A 15,828-nucleotide genomic window follows, 5' to 3' on the forward strand; every position below is an offset into this window, starting at 1 on the left:
GATCCCATGCTACTGATGCAATTAATAGCAGTGGCTATTCCTTAAGTAAACTTTATTAATAGCAGTTAATGGAGTTCTCCTCCAAGATCTTATCCAAACCTTTTTTGAACCCAGCTTTAGCTTAATGAGATATGTACCCTGCAAAATTGCAGGTTGATATAACATCACTGCAGTTGTATTACAAATTGTTTATTTTTCTTTCCATTGTTATTTATAAATTTGGCAGTAGAAGCATTACTTTGTATTAAAGTGTGAGGGTTTCAATTGTAGGAGAACTGCGTAAAGAAAGTACTTTGTTTACTACTATGTGGCAAGATTGATATTTTATTCCTGCTGCAAATAATATGCAACCCTTCACAAACTGAACTTTCAGAAAATTCCACCAGAGGGTGCTCTTAGTTTAAGATTTGAAATTTGTATTTTCATTGTAAGAAAAGCACTTATGATTGTTTACAAGGGGAAGAAATTGGCTTTATAGTTAATACTATAAATTTAACATGTATATGCAAAATATACATTTAATAACTTACAAAATAAACACTCATACAGTGTATTCTAAACATTCTGAGCTGGTAGAAGCCCGGTGGTCAACAGCTAGGTACTGGTGACCCTGGGCAAGTCACTTCATCCTCCATTGCCTCAGGTACAAATTTGGGGGATCATTTATTATGCCATGATATTTTACTGTTGGAGAAGCAAAATATTGTGGGGGGTGTTCCCGTGATATTTGAATCCCAGCTGCCAGGACTTTGACCAAGCTTTCTTAGATCACTTTTCATTCTCTCTATTCCTTCAGGCATGTCCATTCTGTTGTAGATCTTAGTATCATCCACAAATAGACAAACTTTACCTTCTATCCCTTCTGCAATGTTGCTCATAAAAATATTGAACAGAACTGGTCCCAACACCGATCCCTGTAGCACTCCACTTAACATGGTTCTCTGTTCAGAGTAGTTTCCATTTCCATTACACGCTGTCTTCTGTTGGTCAACCACAGTTCAGCCACTCTGCTGGCTGAACTGTGTTCTGCCAGCAGAGTGCAAACAAGCTTGCAAAGAGAACCGGGAAGTAAAAATGAAGACTAAGAACATAAGAAATTGCCATGCTGGGTCAGACCAAAGGTCCATCAAGCCCAGCATCCTGTTTCCAACAGAGGCCAAACCAGGCCACAAGAACCTGGCAATTACCAAAACACTAAGAAGATCCCATGCTACTGATGCAATTAATAGCAGTGGCTATTCCCTAAGTAAACTTGATTAATAGCCATTAATGGACTTCTCCTCCAAGAACGTATCCAAAACTTTTTTAAATCCAGTTACACTAACTGCACTAACCACATCCTCTGGCAACAAATTCCAGAGCTTTATTGTGTGTTGAGTGAAAAAGAATTTTCTCCGATTAGTCTTAAATGTGCTACTTGCTTACTTCATGGAATGCCCCCTAGTCCTTCTATTATTTGAAAGTGTAAATAACCGATTCACATCTACTCATTCAAGACCTCTCATGATCTTAAAAACCTCTATCATATCTCCCCTCTGCCGTCTCTTCTCCAAGCTGAACAGCCCTATCCTCTTCAGCCTTTCCTCATAGGGGAGCTGTTCCACCACCTTTATCATTTTGGTTGCCCTTCTCCATCGCAACTATATCTTTTTTGAGATGCGGCGACCAGAATTGTACACAGAATTCAAGGTGCGGTCTCACCATGGCGCGATATAGAGGCATTATGATATTTTCCGTTTTATTAACCATTCCCGTCCCTTCCGTTTTATTAACCATTCCCTAACCATAATTCCTAGCTGAAAAAATGTGATTTACTGACCAGATCCAGGGGCTCAACCATATCTCACTGTGGAGCAGCACCAGACTGGAGCTCAGGTTTACTATGGAGATGATGCATTTGAGCTCTGGGGGTGAAGTGGTAGGACAGTTGCTGTTGGTGCAGGGGCCAACCCTGCTGACTTCTGGAGGGACTCAGATTCTGAGGAGAGTTCCTCTTTAGCTCTTGACTGGCAAAAAAAAAAAAAGCAGCATATACTCATGCAGTGGTTTAGCAATAAAATTCTAGCTAATTACATAGTTATTTTAGAAATCTCTCTGTATAACTTTGTTTTGTTTTTTTTATAAGTATCGGTGTCCATTTGAGGAGGATACTACAGCAAGCCCTTTGTGCTGATTACATTAAAATTATTCCTATCTCTTGACTGCTTCTCATTCCTGTTTACAGACATACAGTCTGGGGCCACTTTTCCCAACCACTTCCATTTTAATTTTCTGACCACAGATGGAAATATCTTCATTACAGATTTTCCAGCACGAGCAGGCTTTTCCCCCCTCTCTCTAGTAATCAAGTCAGGAAAAATAAATCATTCTCGGGCTTTCCTTTGTCAGCTTCTGCTTTCTGCGTGAATTTTTCCCCTCTGACAAAAGGAGTCACTTTAATCAGGACCAGAGGACGTGTGAAAGCAGCAGCCATCTCCTGCAGCGAGATCAGCCCCCTTTTTCAGGCCCTCTGCCATGTCTTTCCCCTTATCAAAATATTCCATTTCAAGGGTCTCAGAAGCAGATGCTCGAGCCTGGATAGTTTTTCCCGTCTTTGCAGCAACACAGATTGATTATGTCTCGTTAACATTTTATAGAATCTGTTGTCCATGGAGATATCTTTAACTGAATGTGTGATAGAGCAGGGAAAGGTGATGACCAGAGTTGGAGCAGTGCAGGCAGACCTGTTTATAAGACTGATAGCTGAAAGATATCCTTAGTTTGAGCAGTGTACGCAGGGGCAACTAGGCAGAATGGGTGGGACAAATAGTCCTTATCTGCTGGCATCTAAAGTAATAACTATAATACTACGAATAAGGACACTAGTAATGTTACATATATGATAAAAGAGATTTACCAGAGAAATGAGACAAAATATAATTGTATTAAAGAGAAAAATGGGATATTTTGTTTTATATGACTTTACATGGAATTCCCTGAGCAATTCACCAGGCATTAAAAAAAGGGTTCCAGATTATTTGAGCTTACTTTGCACTGCAATTCTATAGTTTTTGTCTCCTTTTAATAACATCAAATGGAAGAAGGGTAAAAAAATAAAAAAGGTATAAACACTTTAAAAAATCCCAACAACTGAACACGGTGCACAATTTCCTGCTGTTTTTAAATGTTACTGCAATGAGCACCTTGCAGCACTGGACTTACTTATATATACCAATTACAGTGCTTTAAATTGAAAGAATTAGTTGATAACAGGATAATGTCCTTCCTGGACACAGATGCACTTTTAATTTGGATAAGAGACATATTTTTGACAATTTCTTTCTATGTGTGGATGAATGGCAGACTTGATGGCTGGTACAAGGTTACAAAGCCTTTCACTTTGAAGTCATCTGTTCAGTTCTGACACAGGTCAATGGTGGCCAATAGTCATTACCATGCTGGTGTCAATCATGTTCCCAGGATTGACATCAGCATTGGTGCCACTGTTAATAAAGCAGAGGGCCAGAGATTGCACAAGCCATGGAGACTGAAACACCCTCTCTTCCAAAGAAAGGGTAAGGCACAGAAGCAAGGGGGCAGTGTCTCCAAAATGGGTTTGTTTTTTGCATCCTTTGACAGGGATGAACCACATTCGTAAACCAGAGTATGTCGGGAACAATCTCAATCTCTCTTATTTACTGCTAATGTCCTTCTTAATACTTGCATTTCACCAGAGTGCCTTCTTCATTGGGTGTGGTCCATATTGACAACACATTCAAGGCATATGTAGTAAATTCTTCTTAATCAGGTCGCTAGCATCCAATATGGTTGGGACTAATTCTGTGGCTTTCTGCCACATTTTCTTGATCCCCGATTGCATCTCTGGGTCCTTAAGGATCTTTAATTTCTCCATGTGGTCCATAAAATAGGTGCCGGGTACTGATACCTCTATCAGCAATGCCATTTATGTGTTTTCCTCCTTTATCACGACATCTGGTTTTCTAGCATCGATCTTATCATCACTTGAAATGAGAATGTCCCAGGTGATCACAACTTCTTCGATCTTTTCAATTCTGTTAGGGCACAGATGATCTGTTAGGGCACAGATGTTCCCAATGTTTTTCTAGTACATTGATATTCTAAAGTTAACACGGTTTCCAATGGATGAACCATGCCGCTTTGTTGTGCCTTCTGACATCAACACCTTACATCCACTGATGTCCATTTTACCATTTTTTTCTCTACTGGCAGTGACTCGTCTTATCTGTACTCCACTATCTGGTGCTGCAATTATCAATCTCTTATCTGTTCACCTCTCCTTAGCCACTGCTGGGCCAAATTTTGATCTGTGTGGGATTAATAAAACAACTTTTTACTTTCCACTGTTCTCGTGCTTCTGCTCATTAGCTTTCCTTGTTTGCTAGTCAGATTTTTTCTTTTGAAGAGTTTTTCCTTTTGTTTTTTCAAATTCTGTTGCTTCTTGTGTGCTGGTGGATCTTCATTCATTACTTCTTTTTGCCGGAATGACTGTCCAAGCTTAAGGAGCGAGGCTGATGCTGCTTGTTCGCTTTCATACTGTGCTGTGCAGAAGTACAGTACAGTTTCCAGTACTGTCACTTTGACACCTTTCATGAGCACCAAATTCACTAGAAAACTTTCTCTCTGCACCACATTGCTCCCCAGATCATTCTTAATTTTAACTAGGGAATGGCCAATTGAAGTCTATAAACTCAGTGGGGCTGATATTAAAAAAACAAAAAAGCTGAGCACCTAAATTAGGCACCTATTTTCAGACAAATTTAGGGGCCAAAGGAGGTCATTTTCAAAACAATTTACTTGCATAAATGGGCTTTTGAAAATTGCTATATGTTTTCGGCTTAAAAATTCACATAAATGTAGGAATCTTAGGGTGCTAAAGTTAGGCCTGCTATTCATTTTCTCAGATTTTGGATCCTAAGTTAGGAATGCTAAATTCCTAACTTTGTCTCCCCACCCTGACTCCACCCCTGTAGCCACCCACTTTTTAGGCTCCTAAATGTAGGGGCTTAGTGAAACTAGGAACTTAAATGTAGGGACTTTACTCAAAGTAAGCTCTAGCTTACAATAAAACACTAGAAAATATTTCTTCATAACAGGGGGAGGGGTGGGAGCAAGTACAGTGACAGCACTCAAGAAGCCCTGGGACTTCCTCAGCTGCGAGGATGCAAAGGTAAAGCCAGAGATCAAGTTAAGTGCTGTGGCACTGCCCCAGGAATGAAAAATGGGCCAACATAGGGGCCTAGCTCCAAATGTCAGGAGCTTAAATCCTTTGAAAATTGGCCCCAGTGTGTTTACAGGTCCATGAAAAAGCAACTGAAGAAATGTTGGACCTTGTAAATCAAGAAGCAGCATTGGAAAGGGATGTGCATTCAGCTCTGCAACTCTTTTCATGTTTCAGAATCGCTACAATAAAGTGGAGGTGACATGGCCATTTTATGGATTAAAAACAAAAAACCATTTACATATAGTTTTCCAAGACAGCTCTCTGCCCCATTTGCCCATCACAAGATACTGCAGTGTGCATAAATTGTATTGTTTTTTTCTTGGCAAATTTTATAAAAGTGTTTTATGTAATTTACAGTTGTTTTATGTATTTTGTTTTAAGAATTTATTATATTCCTCAAATTGCACACTCCGATAAAAAGCTAGGTTATAAGCTGAAATAAACAGATAAAATGATATGCCCGCTAACGAAAGCCTTATGGGGGAAAGTGGGAAGCGAGGCTTTGCACGAGAGGATGCAAAGAATTCTGGTTCGTTTATCTTGCTCAGTTTTTTTGGTCTAATAAAGATTAGTGACAAATCAGTTGATGTGCTCTCTTCAGTGCCTAACAAAAGGTCACAGATCATATTACCCACCTGGAATTGGAATATCTGTGTCGTTTCTCTTTATTTGCTGTATTTTGGAAACTAATTTAAGGAATGGAAGGTAAATCAGGATATAGGAACTTGCCTTTTAATAATAAGAAACAACTCTATTCAATGGAGTAGAGAGATGCACTAAGATCTGTACAGAGGATAAGTTAAGGAAATCAGATGTGCAAATCTTTAAAAGCTTGCAAGCTAGTTGTTTTTTTTTAAGTCGCAGGAAATTTTCAGATTTGTCACAGTAGTTTGACAATTTTTTTTTTTTTAACAGAAAAAAAAAAGGCAGTGGTATGATGACAATGGTCTTCCAAGATTCATTGGGATCCTGCGTGGAGTGGCAGGTACATCCCCAACAGCAATATTATGGCCAAATCAGGCACTGGAGTAACCTGCATGGAGGAACCAAATGTCAGTGAGCTTGGGGAAGGAAAATATTTTGGACAATGGCTATGCTAATTTAGGCAGCTGTGCGGATTATTAGAAAATCTGGTAATAGGACACAGAAGGGAAATGAGTGTTGGATTTAGTTTTGGTCATGTAATATCCTAATGCCGCTGGACTGATCCGTGGTGCGACTGCACCTTGAATATTGTGTGCAGTTCTAGTTGCCCCCATCTTAAAAGAGACATAACAAGACATAGAAAAAGGTACAGAGAAAGGCAGCAAAAACAATGAAGGGGATGAAATAGCTCCCTTAAGAAGAAAGGCTCTTCAACTTGGAAAAGAAGCGACTGAGAGAGGATACGACAGAAGTTTTAAAAAATCATGAATGTGGTGGAATAAGTAAATCGGGAATAGTTATTTACCTATTTGAATAATATGAAAACAAGGGGACACGCCATTACATTAACACCAGCAGATTTAAAAAAAAAAATCATAGAAAGTGCTTTTTCACTCAGCGCACTATCAATCTGTGGAATCTGCTGCCAGAGGATGTGGCCAAGATGACCAGCATAGCAGGGTTTGGACAAGTTCCAGGAGGAAAATTCCATACCCATTACTAGCTGGGTAGACAGGCTTGGCAAAGCCATAACTTTATTCCTGGGAGTGAGGGAAAAGATAATAGATCTACTATTTTTGGGTTTTGCCAGGTACTTGTGACCCAAAATGGCCACTGTTGGAGACAGGGTGCTGACCTCAATGATCCCTGGTCTGACCTTATGTTCCGCTATACTGGAAGGCCATTTCAGGCCTTGTCATCTTCTTCCTGTAGGGATTGTTGCATTTGGGAATTTTGTGCAAACACAACATTTTCACAGTATTCATCTCATCTGTTTTCAATTACTAATCAGGTAAGCACAGTGCTGCTAGTGCTAGAGGTACACGATGCACACTTCCTCTTGATAGCCAGGGTTTATTATTTTAAGTTTGAAAGTATAATTTTGCATTTATAAAGAAGGAGGGCAGGTACGCATTGGGGGGGGGGGGGGGGGGGGGGAAGCTGGTGCGTTTGTTTTCAGGTATTAAATATTTCACAAGGAAGAAACTTTGGCCAATCACAGATGAGGTGAAGTGAGGAAAACCAAGTGGGTGGATGAAAAGGCCTCAAGTTTTGGCTGAAAAATGTTATTGTATGCACTACAATCTGACCCATTGTTCTAGGATACCTTAAAAGCCAGGATAACTATAAACAAAAAATGCAAAGCAGGTGTCCGCACTCAGATGACACCGACCTTCAAGGCTTATCATTTGATGCCACCCTAGCCAATGGATGGCATCACAGCCTGCTAATCAGCAATCCCAGAACCTATTTATTCAGTACATTATTACACCAGGGCCAGGGTGTATTCTACTGTCAGCTGACATGTCACCTGGGAGTAGAGGAAAGCTGTCGCCTTGGCAATTTTATTACATTTAAAGAAACAGTTTGTAAAACTGAAAATGCAACATTTAAGTTTGGAGAGAGGATAACTGTGGGGATTTTTTTTTTTTAATATCCTAGTCAAAGTGAAGATGGAAACTATTGGCTATGTTGGAGGCTTGGCTGTTTGCAGGCAAGCCTGCCTGTACGTACCCTGTGGGGGGGGGGCTCTGCCTCTTTAAGAGCCCGGCTGGCTGCTCCTGCCTCTTCCCTCCGGGACCTGCAGCCCGCGCGGCTCCGGTCTCAGCCTCTGGCATTTCCTCTGAGCTCACAGAGCGAGTGACGCGGCCTCCTCCGCTCTCCCCCCCCCCGCCTCGCCTGCTCGGAAGAGGAAGTTTCAAACTCAGCAAGTAACGGTCAGGGCGAGCCGGCGGGAGGCCGGGGCATGGCAGCATGTCCGGCTACTCGCTGAACCTGCGCGTCTTCTGGCCCCTGGTGACCTGCCTGTGCACGGCGCTCTGGTGCCTCTACCACGCCCTGGGCGGAGAGCGGGAGCCCGCCGACGTGGGCTCGGGCACGGCTCGGCTCTGCCAGCTCTCGCTGCTGCTCCTCCTGCTCGGCTACTTTCTCGTCAAGCACAGGGTTGGCGGCGGCAGCGGCTCGCGACTCCAAGCGCCGGCGCCGGCCCCGGCCCCCCTCGCTGCCTGTAGCCCGGCGGCGCGCGCAGAGCAGGAGCGCGAGCGCGGGGCCCTGCGGGCGTGCCTGCTGCGGGCGTTCTACGCGCAGCGCGTGCGCCTCTCCCCGCACGTGCTGGGCCACAGCAAGGCGCACGTCAGCAAGATCGTCGGCGAGCTGGTGCAGGCGGGCAAAGCCAAGGCGCAGGGCGGCAGCCTGGCCTTCCGCGGGGACTTCGTGCAGGTCGGCAGCGCCTACGAGCAGCACAAGGTGGGCAGCCCCGACTGCTTCGACATCCTGGTGCCCCTCAAGCTGCCGCCCCGCCTCAGAGCGGAGCCCGTCTTCGCCGGAGCCCAGGCCGGGCCCCGGCTCCGCGGGGGCGGCGTCGGCGTCGTCCTCCTGTGCGGGCTGCAGGCCCCCCGCCGATCGGAGTGGGCGAAGGACCTCAAGAGCTTCGGCGAAGGCTTCTGCGTGGACGTGCACGGGGAGCGCCGCCTCTCCTCCGCCCTGGTGCTCCGCTGGTTCCACGGGAAGGTGCAGCGCTGCCTGAGCGTCCTCCGCTACCAGTTCGAGGAGCGGTGCCACGTCGCGCTGGCCGTGTGCGGCGACAAGCTGCTCCTCAAGATCCTGCCCCGGTCCGACTACGTCTGCTGCCACATCTCCATGGCCGTCCGCCTCTGCCCCGCCGTCCACGTGGGGGACTCGACCTTCCTCGTCGCCCAGCCCGGGCCCAAGAGCCGGCTGGAGCCGGGCGCCAAGCCGGAAGCCGCCTGGGAGCTCAACTGCTCCAAGCACGAGCAGAAGCTGCTGGCCTGGTTCATGGAGCAAACCCCGGCCGGCTCCTGCCACCTGAAGTGCCTGCAGCTGGTCAAGGCCCTGCGCGACCTGCGCTGCAAGACCCTGGCGCCTCGCTTCTCGGCGCAGTGGAGCGCCGTCCTCTCCTCCTACACCCTGAAGACGGCCCTCTTCCACCTGCTCCTGCGGGGCCCCCGGGAAGGCTGGCAGGACCGGTCCCTGCTGGAGCGGCTGGAGGAGTTCTTCCTCTACTTGAGGGAGTGCCTGGGCAAGCGGACGCTCCTGCACTTCTTGTTGGGAAACGGCGGGGTCCCGGACGCCGTGCCGGTGCCGAAGGTGCTGAAGGATGCCCCGGCGCTGAACCTGCTGGCGGGCTTCGAGGCGCGCACGCTGGATCTTGTGGCCGGCCAGCTGCTGAACACCTGGAATCAGATCCCGCAGTTGTTAACGGTGAACGGCAACCCGAGGTACTTGGTGAAGAGCACCTCGCCCTGCAAGCACCCCGCTTTCTGCTAGGAGCTGCTGCTGCTTTCCTCCTGCCTCTGCATTTCTTAGCGGTCACCGTGTAACATGGACACATGGTGTAGGGTGCATTTGTGACTTTGTTGTTTTTTTTTTTTCCACCTTCCAGTTCACATCTGCAACTTTCCACCCGTTGTCATCAAGCAATGGGCTAGGGCCTGATGACTGCAACTATTCCAAAGATGGCACCAAGAAAAATATAATCAAAATGTTTAGTTTGGGTTCTGCCATCTAAATTGGCAGCCAGACAAAAAAAAAAAAAATTGTCCAGCTGGAACATGTGGCATACCCCATGAAGTCAATAAAGGATCAATGCTAATTTATTATGTTTTAACTGTATATGGATTTCCAATGTTGGTGAACTGTACCATTTATATGTTAGCATTAATGAGTGCACCCACCTGGCTGTGGGCAACATTGCCCGAATAGGGCATGAGCAGGGAAGCGGCTTGGCTTTTCGTTATCTCTTTCCACTAAGCAGCATTTGAGAGGTTGAAAAGACGAGGGAATACGGTGCAGACATGGCCTGAAGATATAGAGTGGGCATCTGCATTCTGTCTTTGTGGTTTCATTTTAAGTAAGTGACGTGCAGTGTGTCGGAGGTTTTCGAAGTCCACGACTGCTCACTGGCATCCAGGCAAGTGATAATAAATGTACCATGGAGCTGGGCTGTCCGGCGCTCTTCCCCCAAAGGCAGTGTTGAGTTGGCTGCCAGCTCCATGACACACATTGACATGGTTCTTATCCAGTGGCTGGGTGCTAAAGATCAATCGGAAGGCTTTAGCTGCCTGACTTGTGCAAAGATAAACTGGGGCTGCTTTGCAAACCAAGACCTTTCCATTGTCTCAGGACAGTAGTCAAAAGTGTGCATGGTCTGTGGGGCAGAGCTCAGAGGTGTAGGTGAATAATAATCTTTATTCCTTTTCTTTGTTTCCTTTTCTGTACTTATTAGTAAGCATCAATATTGACTAGAGTCCTTAAAATATTACTTACCCTTTGATTGGCCCTTCCTGTTGTGCTAGTGCTTTTAACACCTCTTTATCCTATTATATTTTATTTCTTATAAGATCCTTGCAGGTTAGGATGGTCACAGGCCCTGTGCTTGGGAACACCCCCCCCCCCCTCCATCCACACTCCTCTGTGCTGTGTTCATCCTTTACAAGTATCTGTGTGATACTTGCACAGGGTTCTGAACAGGATTAGCACAGGTTTTTTTTAATTCATAAAGGTGGGTGTGAATAAGGGGGTTTTTCTGAAAGATTTACTAATATCTGCTCAGAGCTTGCCTAGAAATTTTTTATGCTGTCCCTGTACTAGGGTTTTAATTAGATTTTAAATTAGGATTTAGATGCTTAACTATTTTTTTTTGTTCTAATCCATGGCCCATCAAAATTTTCACTTACGTAATTGCCTTTATTAAAAAAAAAAAAAAAAACCCTCCTTAAAAATGACACTTTCAATTGTGCATTTAATTTTATAATCTACTACAGTTTATTAATATGTATCTCTTTAAAATGTTGTTCTTGCAAAACCTTTTCAGGACTTATTTAAAGCAGGATATCAGTACAGTCATCTCTTTAGCCAGCTATGCTGAAATGCCCAGTCACAGGTTTATAGTGCAACACTATAGTATACAGAGGTTTATCACGAGGCACTATATATATGTGCTGTAAAACTTCTGACTGCTCATTTCTTCTCTTCACCTTCTTGTTGGGCCCAGTGAAAAGGACCTGCTGTCTTTCCTTGCATGGTCTCAGCAGCAGATAGAAGTGATGGCAGATGGTGCTATACCTCCTAACCTGTGCATTTTTATGTAGGCAGCTTTAGCTTGACTGTATTAAATCACTGCCTTATTACCAAAGGTGTCAGATCGAGGAACCCTTGTAAATAGCACTAGATGAGGATAAAATAGGTACTATATTATATTTTTTGAACTTTTAATATAGCTGAAAAGCTTATGCAATATTTGGTGCAAATGAATAAAGTGCTTTAAATTATGTAATACCTTAAGAGAAATGTGTATAGATCTGTTGTGTAATGACAAATATTTTACATTTATAAAGAATGTCTCGTTTCATACTTGTTATAAAATGTAGAAGGCCATCAGAAGACTGATGAACAATTATGTGCCTTATCTTGAGAGACAAATAGCACTTTATTTTGATACATGAAAAGCACAGTCGTTGGTGCAGCACTTAAATCAGATCTGGACTGTAGTGTTTTTGATTTACGTTTGCTTTAAACTTTCTAAAGCATATCTCAAGAAATGGCCAGAGGAAGCAGGTTCAGATTCTAGTGAAGCCACAGTGATTGAGATGGGGCCATTTCTTGGCCATTGGCACCTTCAATCGAAGGAAATCTGGACCAGAATCAAAGTTGATGTTGTAGGTTTTTTGGGTGGCAGCCCTTGTTGCAGTGGGCTCTACCTCTGAATAATTGCCCACTCCAGGACCTAGATGGACTAGACAGGGCATTTAATTATCTTGCAGGGATAACTTTCTCTTGTAGAAAATTAAATTTTAGAAAACCTTAGGATTTTGAATTTAGTTTTATTATTATTATTATTATTATTTTATTTTATTTTTTTTGAAGCAGCCACATCAGCAGTGACATCCTGTGGCCTGGGCGTTTGCTGCCAAGAGAGGACCTGCTGAGTCTTGCAGATGCTCAGCTGAAGGAAATACATCTAATGCTGACAAGATTTTTTGAAAGGAGCAAAAGTAAAGCATTTTTAAAATCCCATCTGGTTAACTAAAAAAAAAAAAAAAAAAATGGAGGGTTTTTTTTTCTTTCCCCCTTCCCCTATAGAGAATTTCGAGTGATCTCCATTTGGAAAGAATGTACTCCTTGCTGAGAATGGCACATAGTGAATTCTTAAAATCTGATAATGCACATTTCATTATTTTTTTAACAACTTTTTTTTTCCTCCCTTTTGTTGGTACCAGCTGCAGGGGGGGGGGGGTTACCTGCACTGTGAGCTCGCAGGAGATCACTTAAGCATTCCGAAACTCGATTTCAAAATATCTTAGTGTCTGTAGAGTCCATTAATTTCTGATGTAAATATTCATGGGCCCACTATAGAATTTATTGAAAATAAGCAAGATAGGTATTATCATTTGAAACTCCCACAAAAAAGTTAGTTTTTTTTGTGATGGATGTCTGAGCCCAATGCAGTCTTTTTCATAAACCTTAAATTATTCCGATGTGGTTTGGCCCCACTAATTACACAGTCAAAAGATTTTACAATATGATACAAAATACTTTTTTCAAGATTTTTTTTTTTTTTTTAAAAGAGGTAGAAGACTCAAAACAAACAAACATGATTTTCAAACTCTTAGGCTGATGAAATAAGGTGTGCTCTGTAGTGGGCACTTTTCTGTGTGCAGAGCTTTACTCCTGATTTAATCTGGAGCTTAGTACATGAAAAATATGCTCACAAATGAGCTCTTCTTCATGCAAATCCCATGTTAATCAAGCATACCTCTCTCTAGTGCAGAGAGGTATGCTGGCTTAACTCAGTTTTTTTCAGTGCTGGAAATTTAACTCCTGGTCAGAGGTAGTGTAATGGGGTTAAACTTGAAGTTTATGTTGCGACTGGGCATTTAGGCACAGAGAACATACTTTGTGCACAAAAAGAGAGAGATCTCCTGATGTAGTAAGCTAATGGTAAGCTAATTCAGTAGGCGTTTAAAAAACAAAACTTGGTAACCAGAAAGTGTGCATAAAAATATGCACAAATCATTATTTATGCAAATAAGTCATAACTAATGAGCACAAAACACCTTTTATGTGCTGAACAGCTTTTTGTTTTTAGTGTGTGAAGTAAAGGTATGCTGAAGTTCAGTGCATTTTTTTTTTTTTAATAGGTGCAGCCAGTTGGATTGCCTGTCATTTCTTATTTGCAGGAAACTTTAATCATATTTGCCAGAATTATTTGCTCACACTCTTGATACCACAGTAGGATTCTTTTCCCAAATGTGGTGAATTTGTTGTGGGGTTAAAAGGTATCTGGCACGTGGTGGTCTAAAGCCCAGTGAACTTGCTGATGAAACATTTGCATGCTGTACAGACTATGTACTTAATTTTGGAGAGATACAAAAGCACAGGGGTACTTAGAAGATCATTAATACTTTACGGACTGTCCAGTATTTCAAAAGTTTGCATAGCAGTTAGTAATCATTGGTAACTTTTTTTTTTTTTTTTTGTTAGATTCTTTAAGGTGTTCCCCTGTGCTTTCCTGAGTCTCTGGGACTAACATATATTAGCAAAGGCATGTCACTTTACCTGAAGGTCCTAGGTTGTGATGTCGGTGACAGCACTTGATACCTGTCAGAGGGAACAGGGTAACTAGAGCCCGTGAGTGATGGCTCGTACATTTTGGAGTCTCGCTCACATTAATTTTTCTTTGTTCTATATACAGAAATGGAACACTAATGCTGGCACTCAAAAATTGTTGGTTTAGAAAAATTGTTGCTCACACAAAAAAACCCTTTGCATGCACCTAGTCACTCCTTGGGAACATGCATTGGGCCCCTCGTGTGAAGAAGGCTGTCCTGAGGCAGTGTATATTCAGGGGACTTGCAGGGAAGCTGCTACAAGAGTTAGACTGTTAACTCTAGGATGTAGGGCTATACCTGTTGGTGCTTAAATACTGAGCTCTAAATGGAGGGTCTGACTCTTCTTTTAAGCTCTGCTTACCTAGGTGCATTTTTTTTAATCATAATTTCACTGGCCCGTAGACCACTTGTTTATTGCCTTTGATGCATTTGGGAGGCACTAGTGATATTGTACATCTGTTGTACTATGTATTCTTGGGGTAAAGATTGTTTTACTTAAGAGCCTTTTCGGAGTTGTCAGCTGTTGTTAATGGTTATTTAAACTGAATTCTCTCTCACAGCAACCACCGTATGGTGCATATGCCAGGTTTTTGGTGCTACCTTACTTTCACATTGTGGGCTCTTAATTGGTTTATATTGATGTAAATGTAGAAACAAACATAGTACATTCAAAAGCACAAACTTTTTTTGACCAATTTCCCTTTACATCTGTGTTGTGTAACATGTTCCTTATAGACACCAGTTGTAAATGAAGAATATTTCCTCTGCCAGTCACAAAAGAAATTAATCCAGAGTTGCTAAAAGTGAGAGTACGTTTTACCTCATTAATTAAACCATTTTTAGTCGGACCATGTGTCTATTCTAAAAGTGGTGAGATGGAGACTAACAAAAGTGAAGATTAGACTGGATTATTGCTGTTTATAAGCTAAAATTGTATTTAATTTTAATTTTTTGATTTTATGTGAACAGCTGGATGGACTTTTCTCTTGTGAGACAGCAGAATTTTATTTTTTTTAATGAACATCTTGTATCTTGGATCATATTTATTTTCTGTCCAGTTCCGAAACAAGTGCGTGATATTATAAATATGGTACTGTAAGGCTCTTTCAGATACCAAAATTGTACACATTTTACTAATTAATGTTTAGACCAAAGATGTATCTGTATAGTTTAGAACTTCTTATTTTGAGAATAAGTGTATACGCTTCAGAGTCTAGCTTTTGTAATAATAGTTTCAGAATTACAGTTCATTGCTATTTAATATTCATGTTTGCACTGTTAATGTTTTGGGTACAGAGTTAAGGGTTGTAAAGTGATGTGTACGGTTCCACTGTACTAATAAACACACACACACACCCTGGCTACCACATTTATGGCTCGCGTCTCATTCTTAATGGTAAGAATATTGCATAAGATGGCAGATCAGAGCACGAGGCTCCTTGACTCCGCCCATTTTTCATTCCTGGGGCAGTGCCACAGCACTTAACTTGATCTCTGGTTTTACCTTTGCATCCTCGCAGCTGAGGAAGTCCCAGGGCTTCTTGAGTGCTGTCACTGTACTTGCTCCCACCTCTCCCCCTGTTATGAAGAAATATGTTCTAGGGTTTTTTTTATTGTGGCATCTGCCGCCGTGTGCTAGAGCTTACTTTCCACCAGAAAGGTGTTTGCTGCTTGTGCATTATTTAGACCTTTTGAGGTGATTTGAATGCTTCTATCAATCGCCCTTCTCTCCTCCTCTTGTCGCCATACTGATATCTCTGCACTATTTTAGTAGCCCATCCGTGGCCTCTGCACCTAATCAGTATGGTGGAG

At 42.7% G+C, this 15,828-nt stretch overlaps 1 protein-coding gene across 1 annotated transcript; it reads left to right on the forward strand.

Annotated features, from left to right (window-relative positions):
• The first annotated feature begins 7,920 nt into the window (after positions 1-7,920).
• Positions 7,921-15,385, forward strand: ITPRIPL2 (ITPRIP like 2). The gene has a single exon (XM_029576887.1). The coding sequence runs from the start codon at positions 8,141-8,143 to the stop codon at positions 9,671-9,673; it is 1,533 nt and encodes a 510-aa protein (XP_029432747.1). The 5' UTR covers positions 7,921-8,140; the 3' UTR covers positions 9,674-15,385.
• The last annotated feature ends 443 nt before the right edge of the window (positions 15,386-15,828 follow it).

This window comes from Rhinatrema bivittatum, chromosome 14 (assembly GCF_901001135.1).
Source record: "Rhinatrema bivittatum chromosome 14, aRhiBiv1.1, whole genome shotgun sequence".
Taxonomy (NCBI): Eukaryota; Metazoa; Chordata; class Amphibia; order Gymnophiona; family Rhinatrematidae; genus Rhinatrema; species Rhinatrema bivittatum.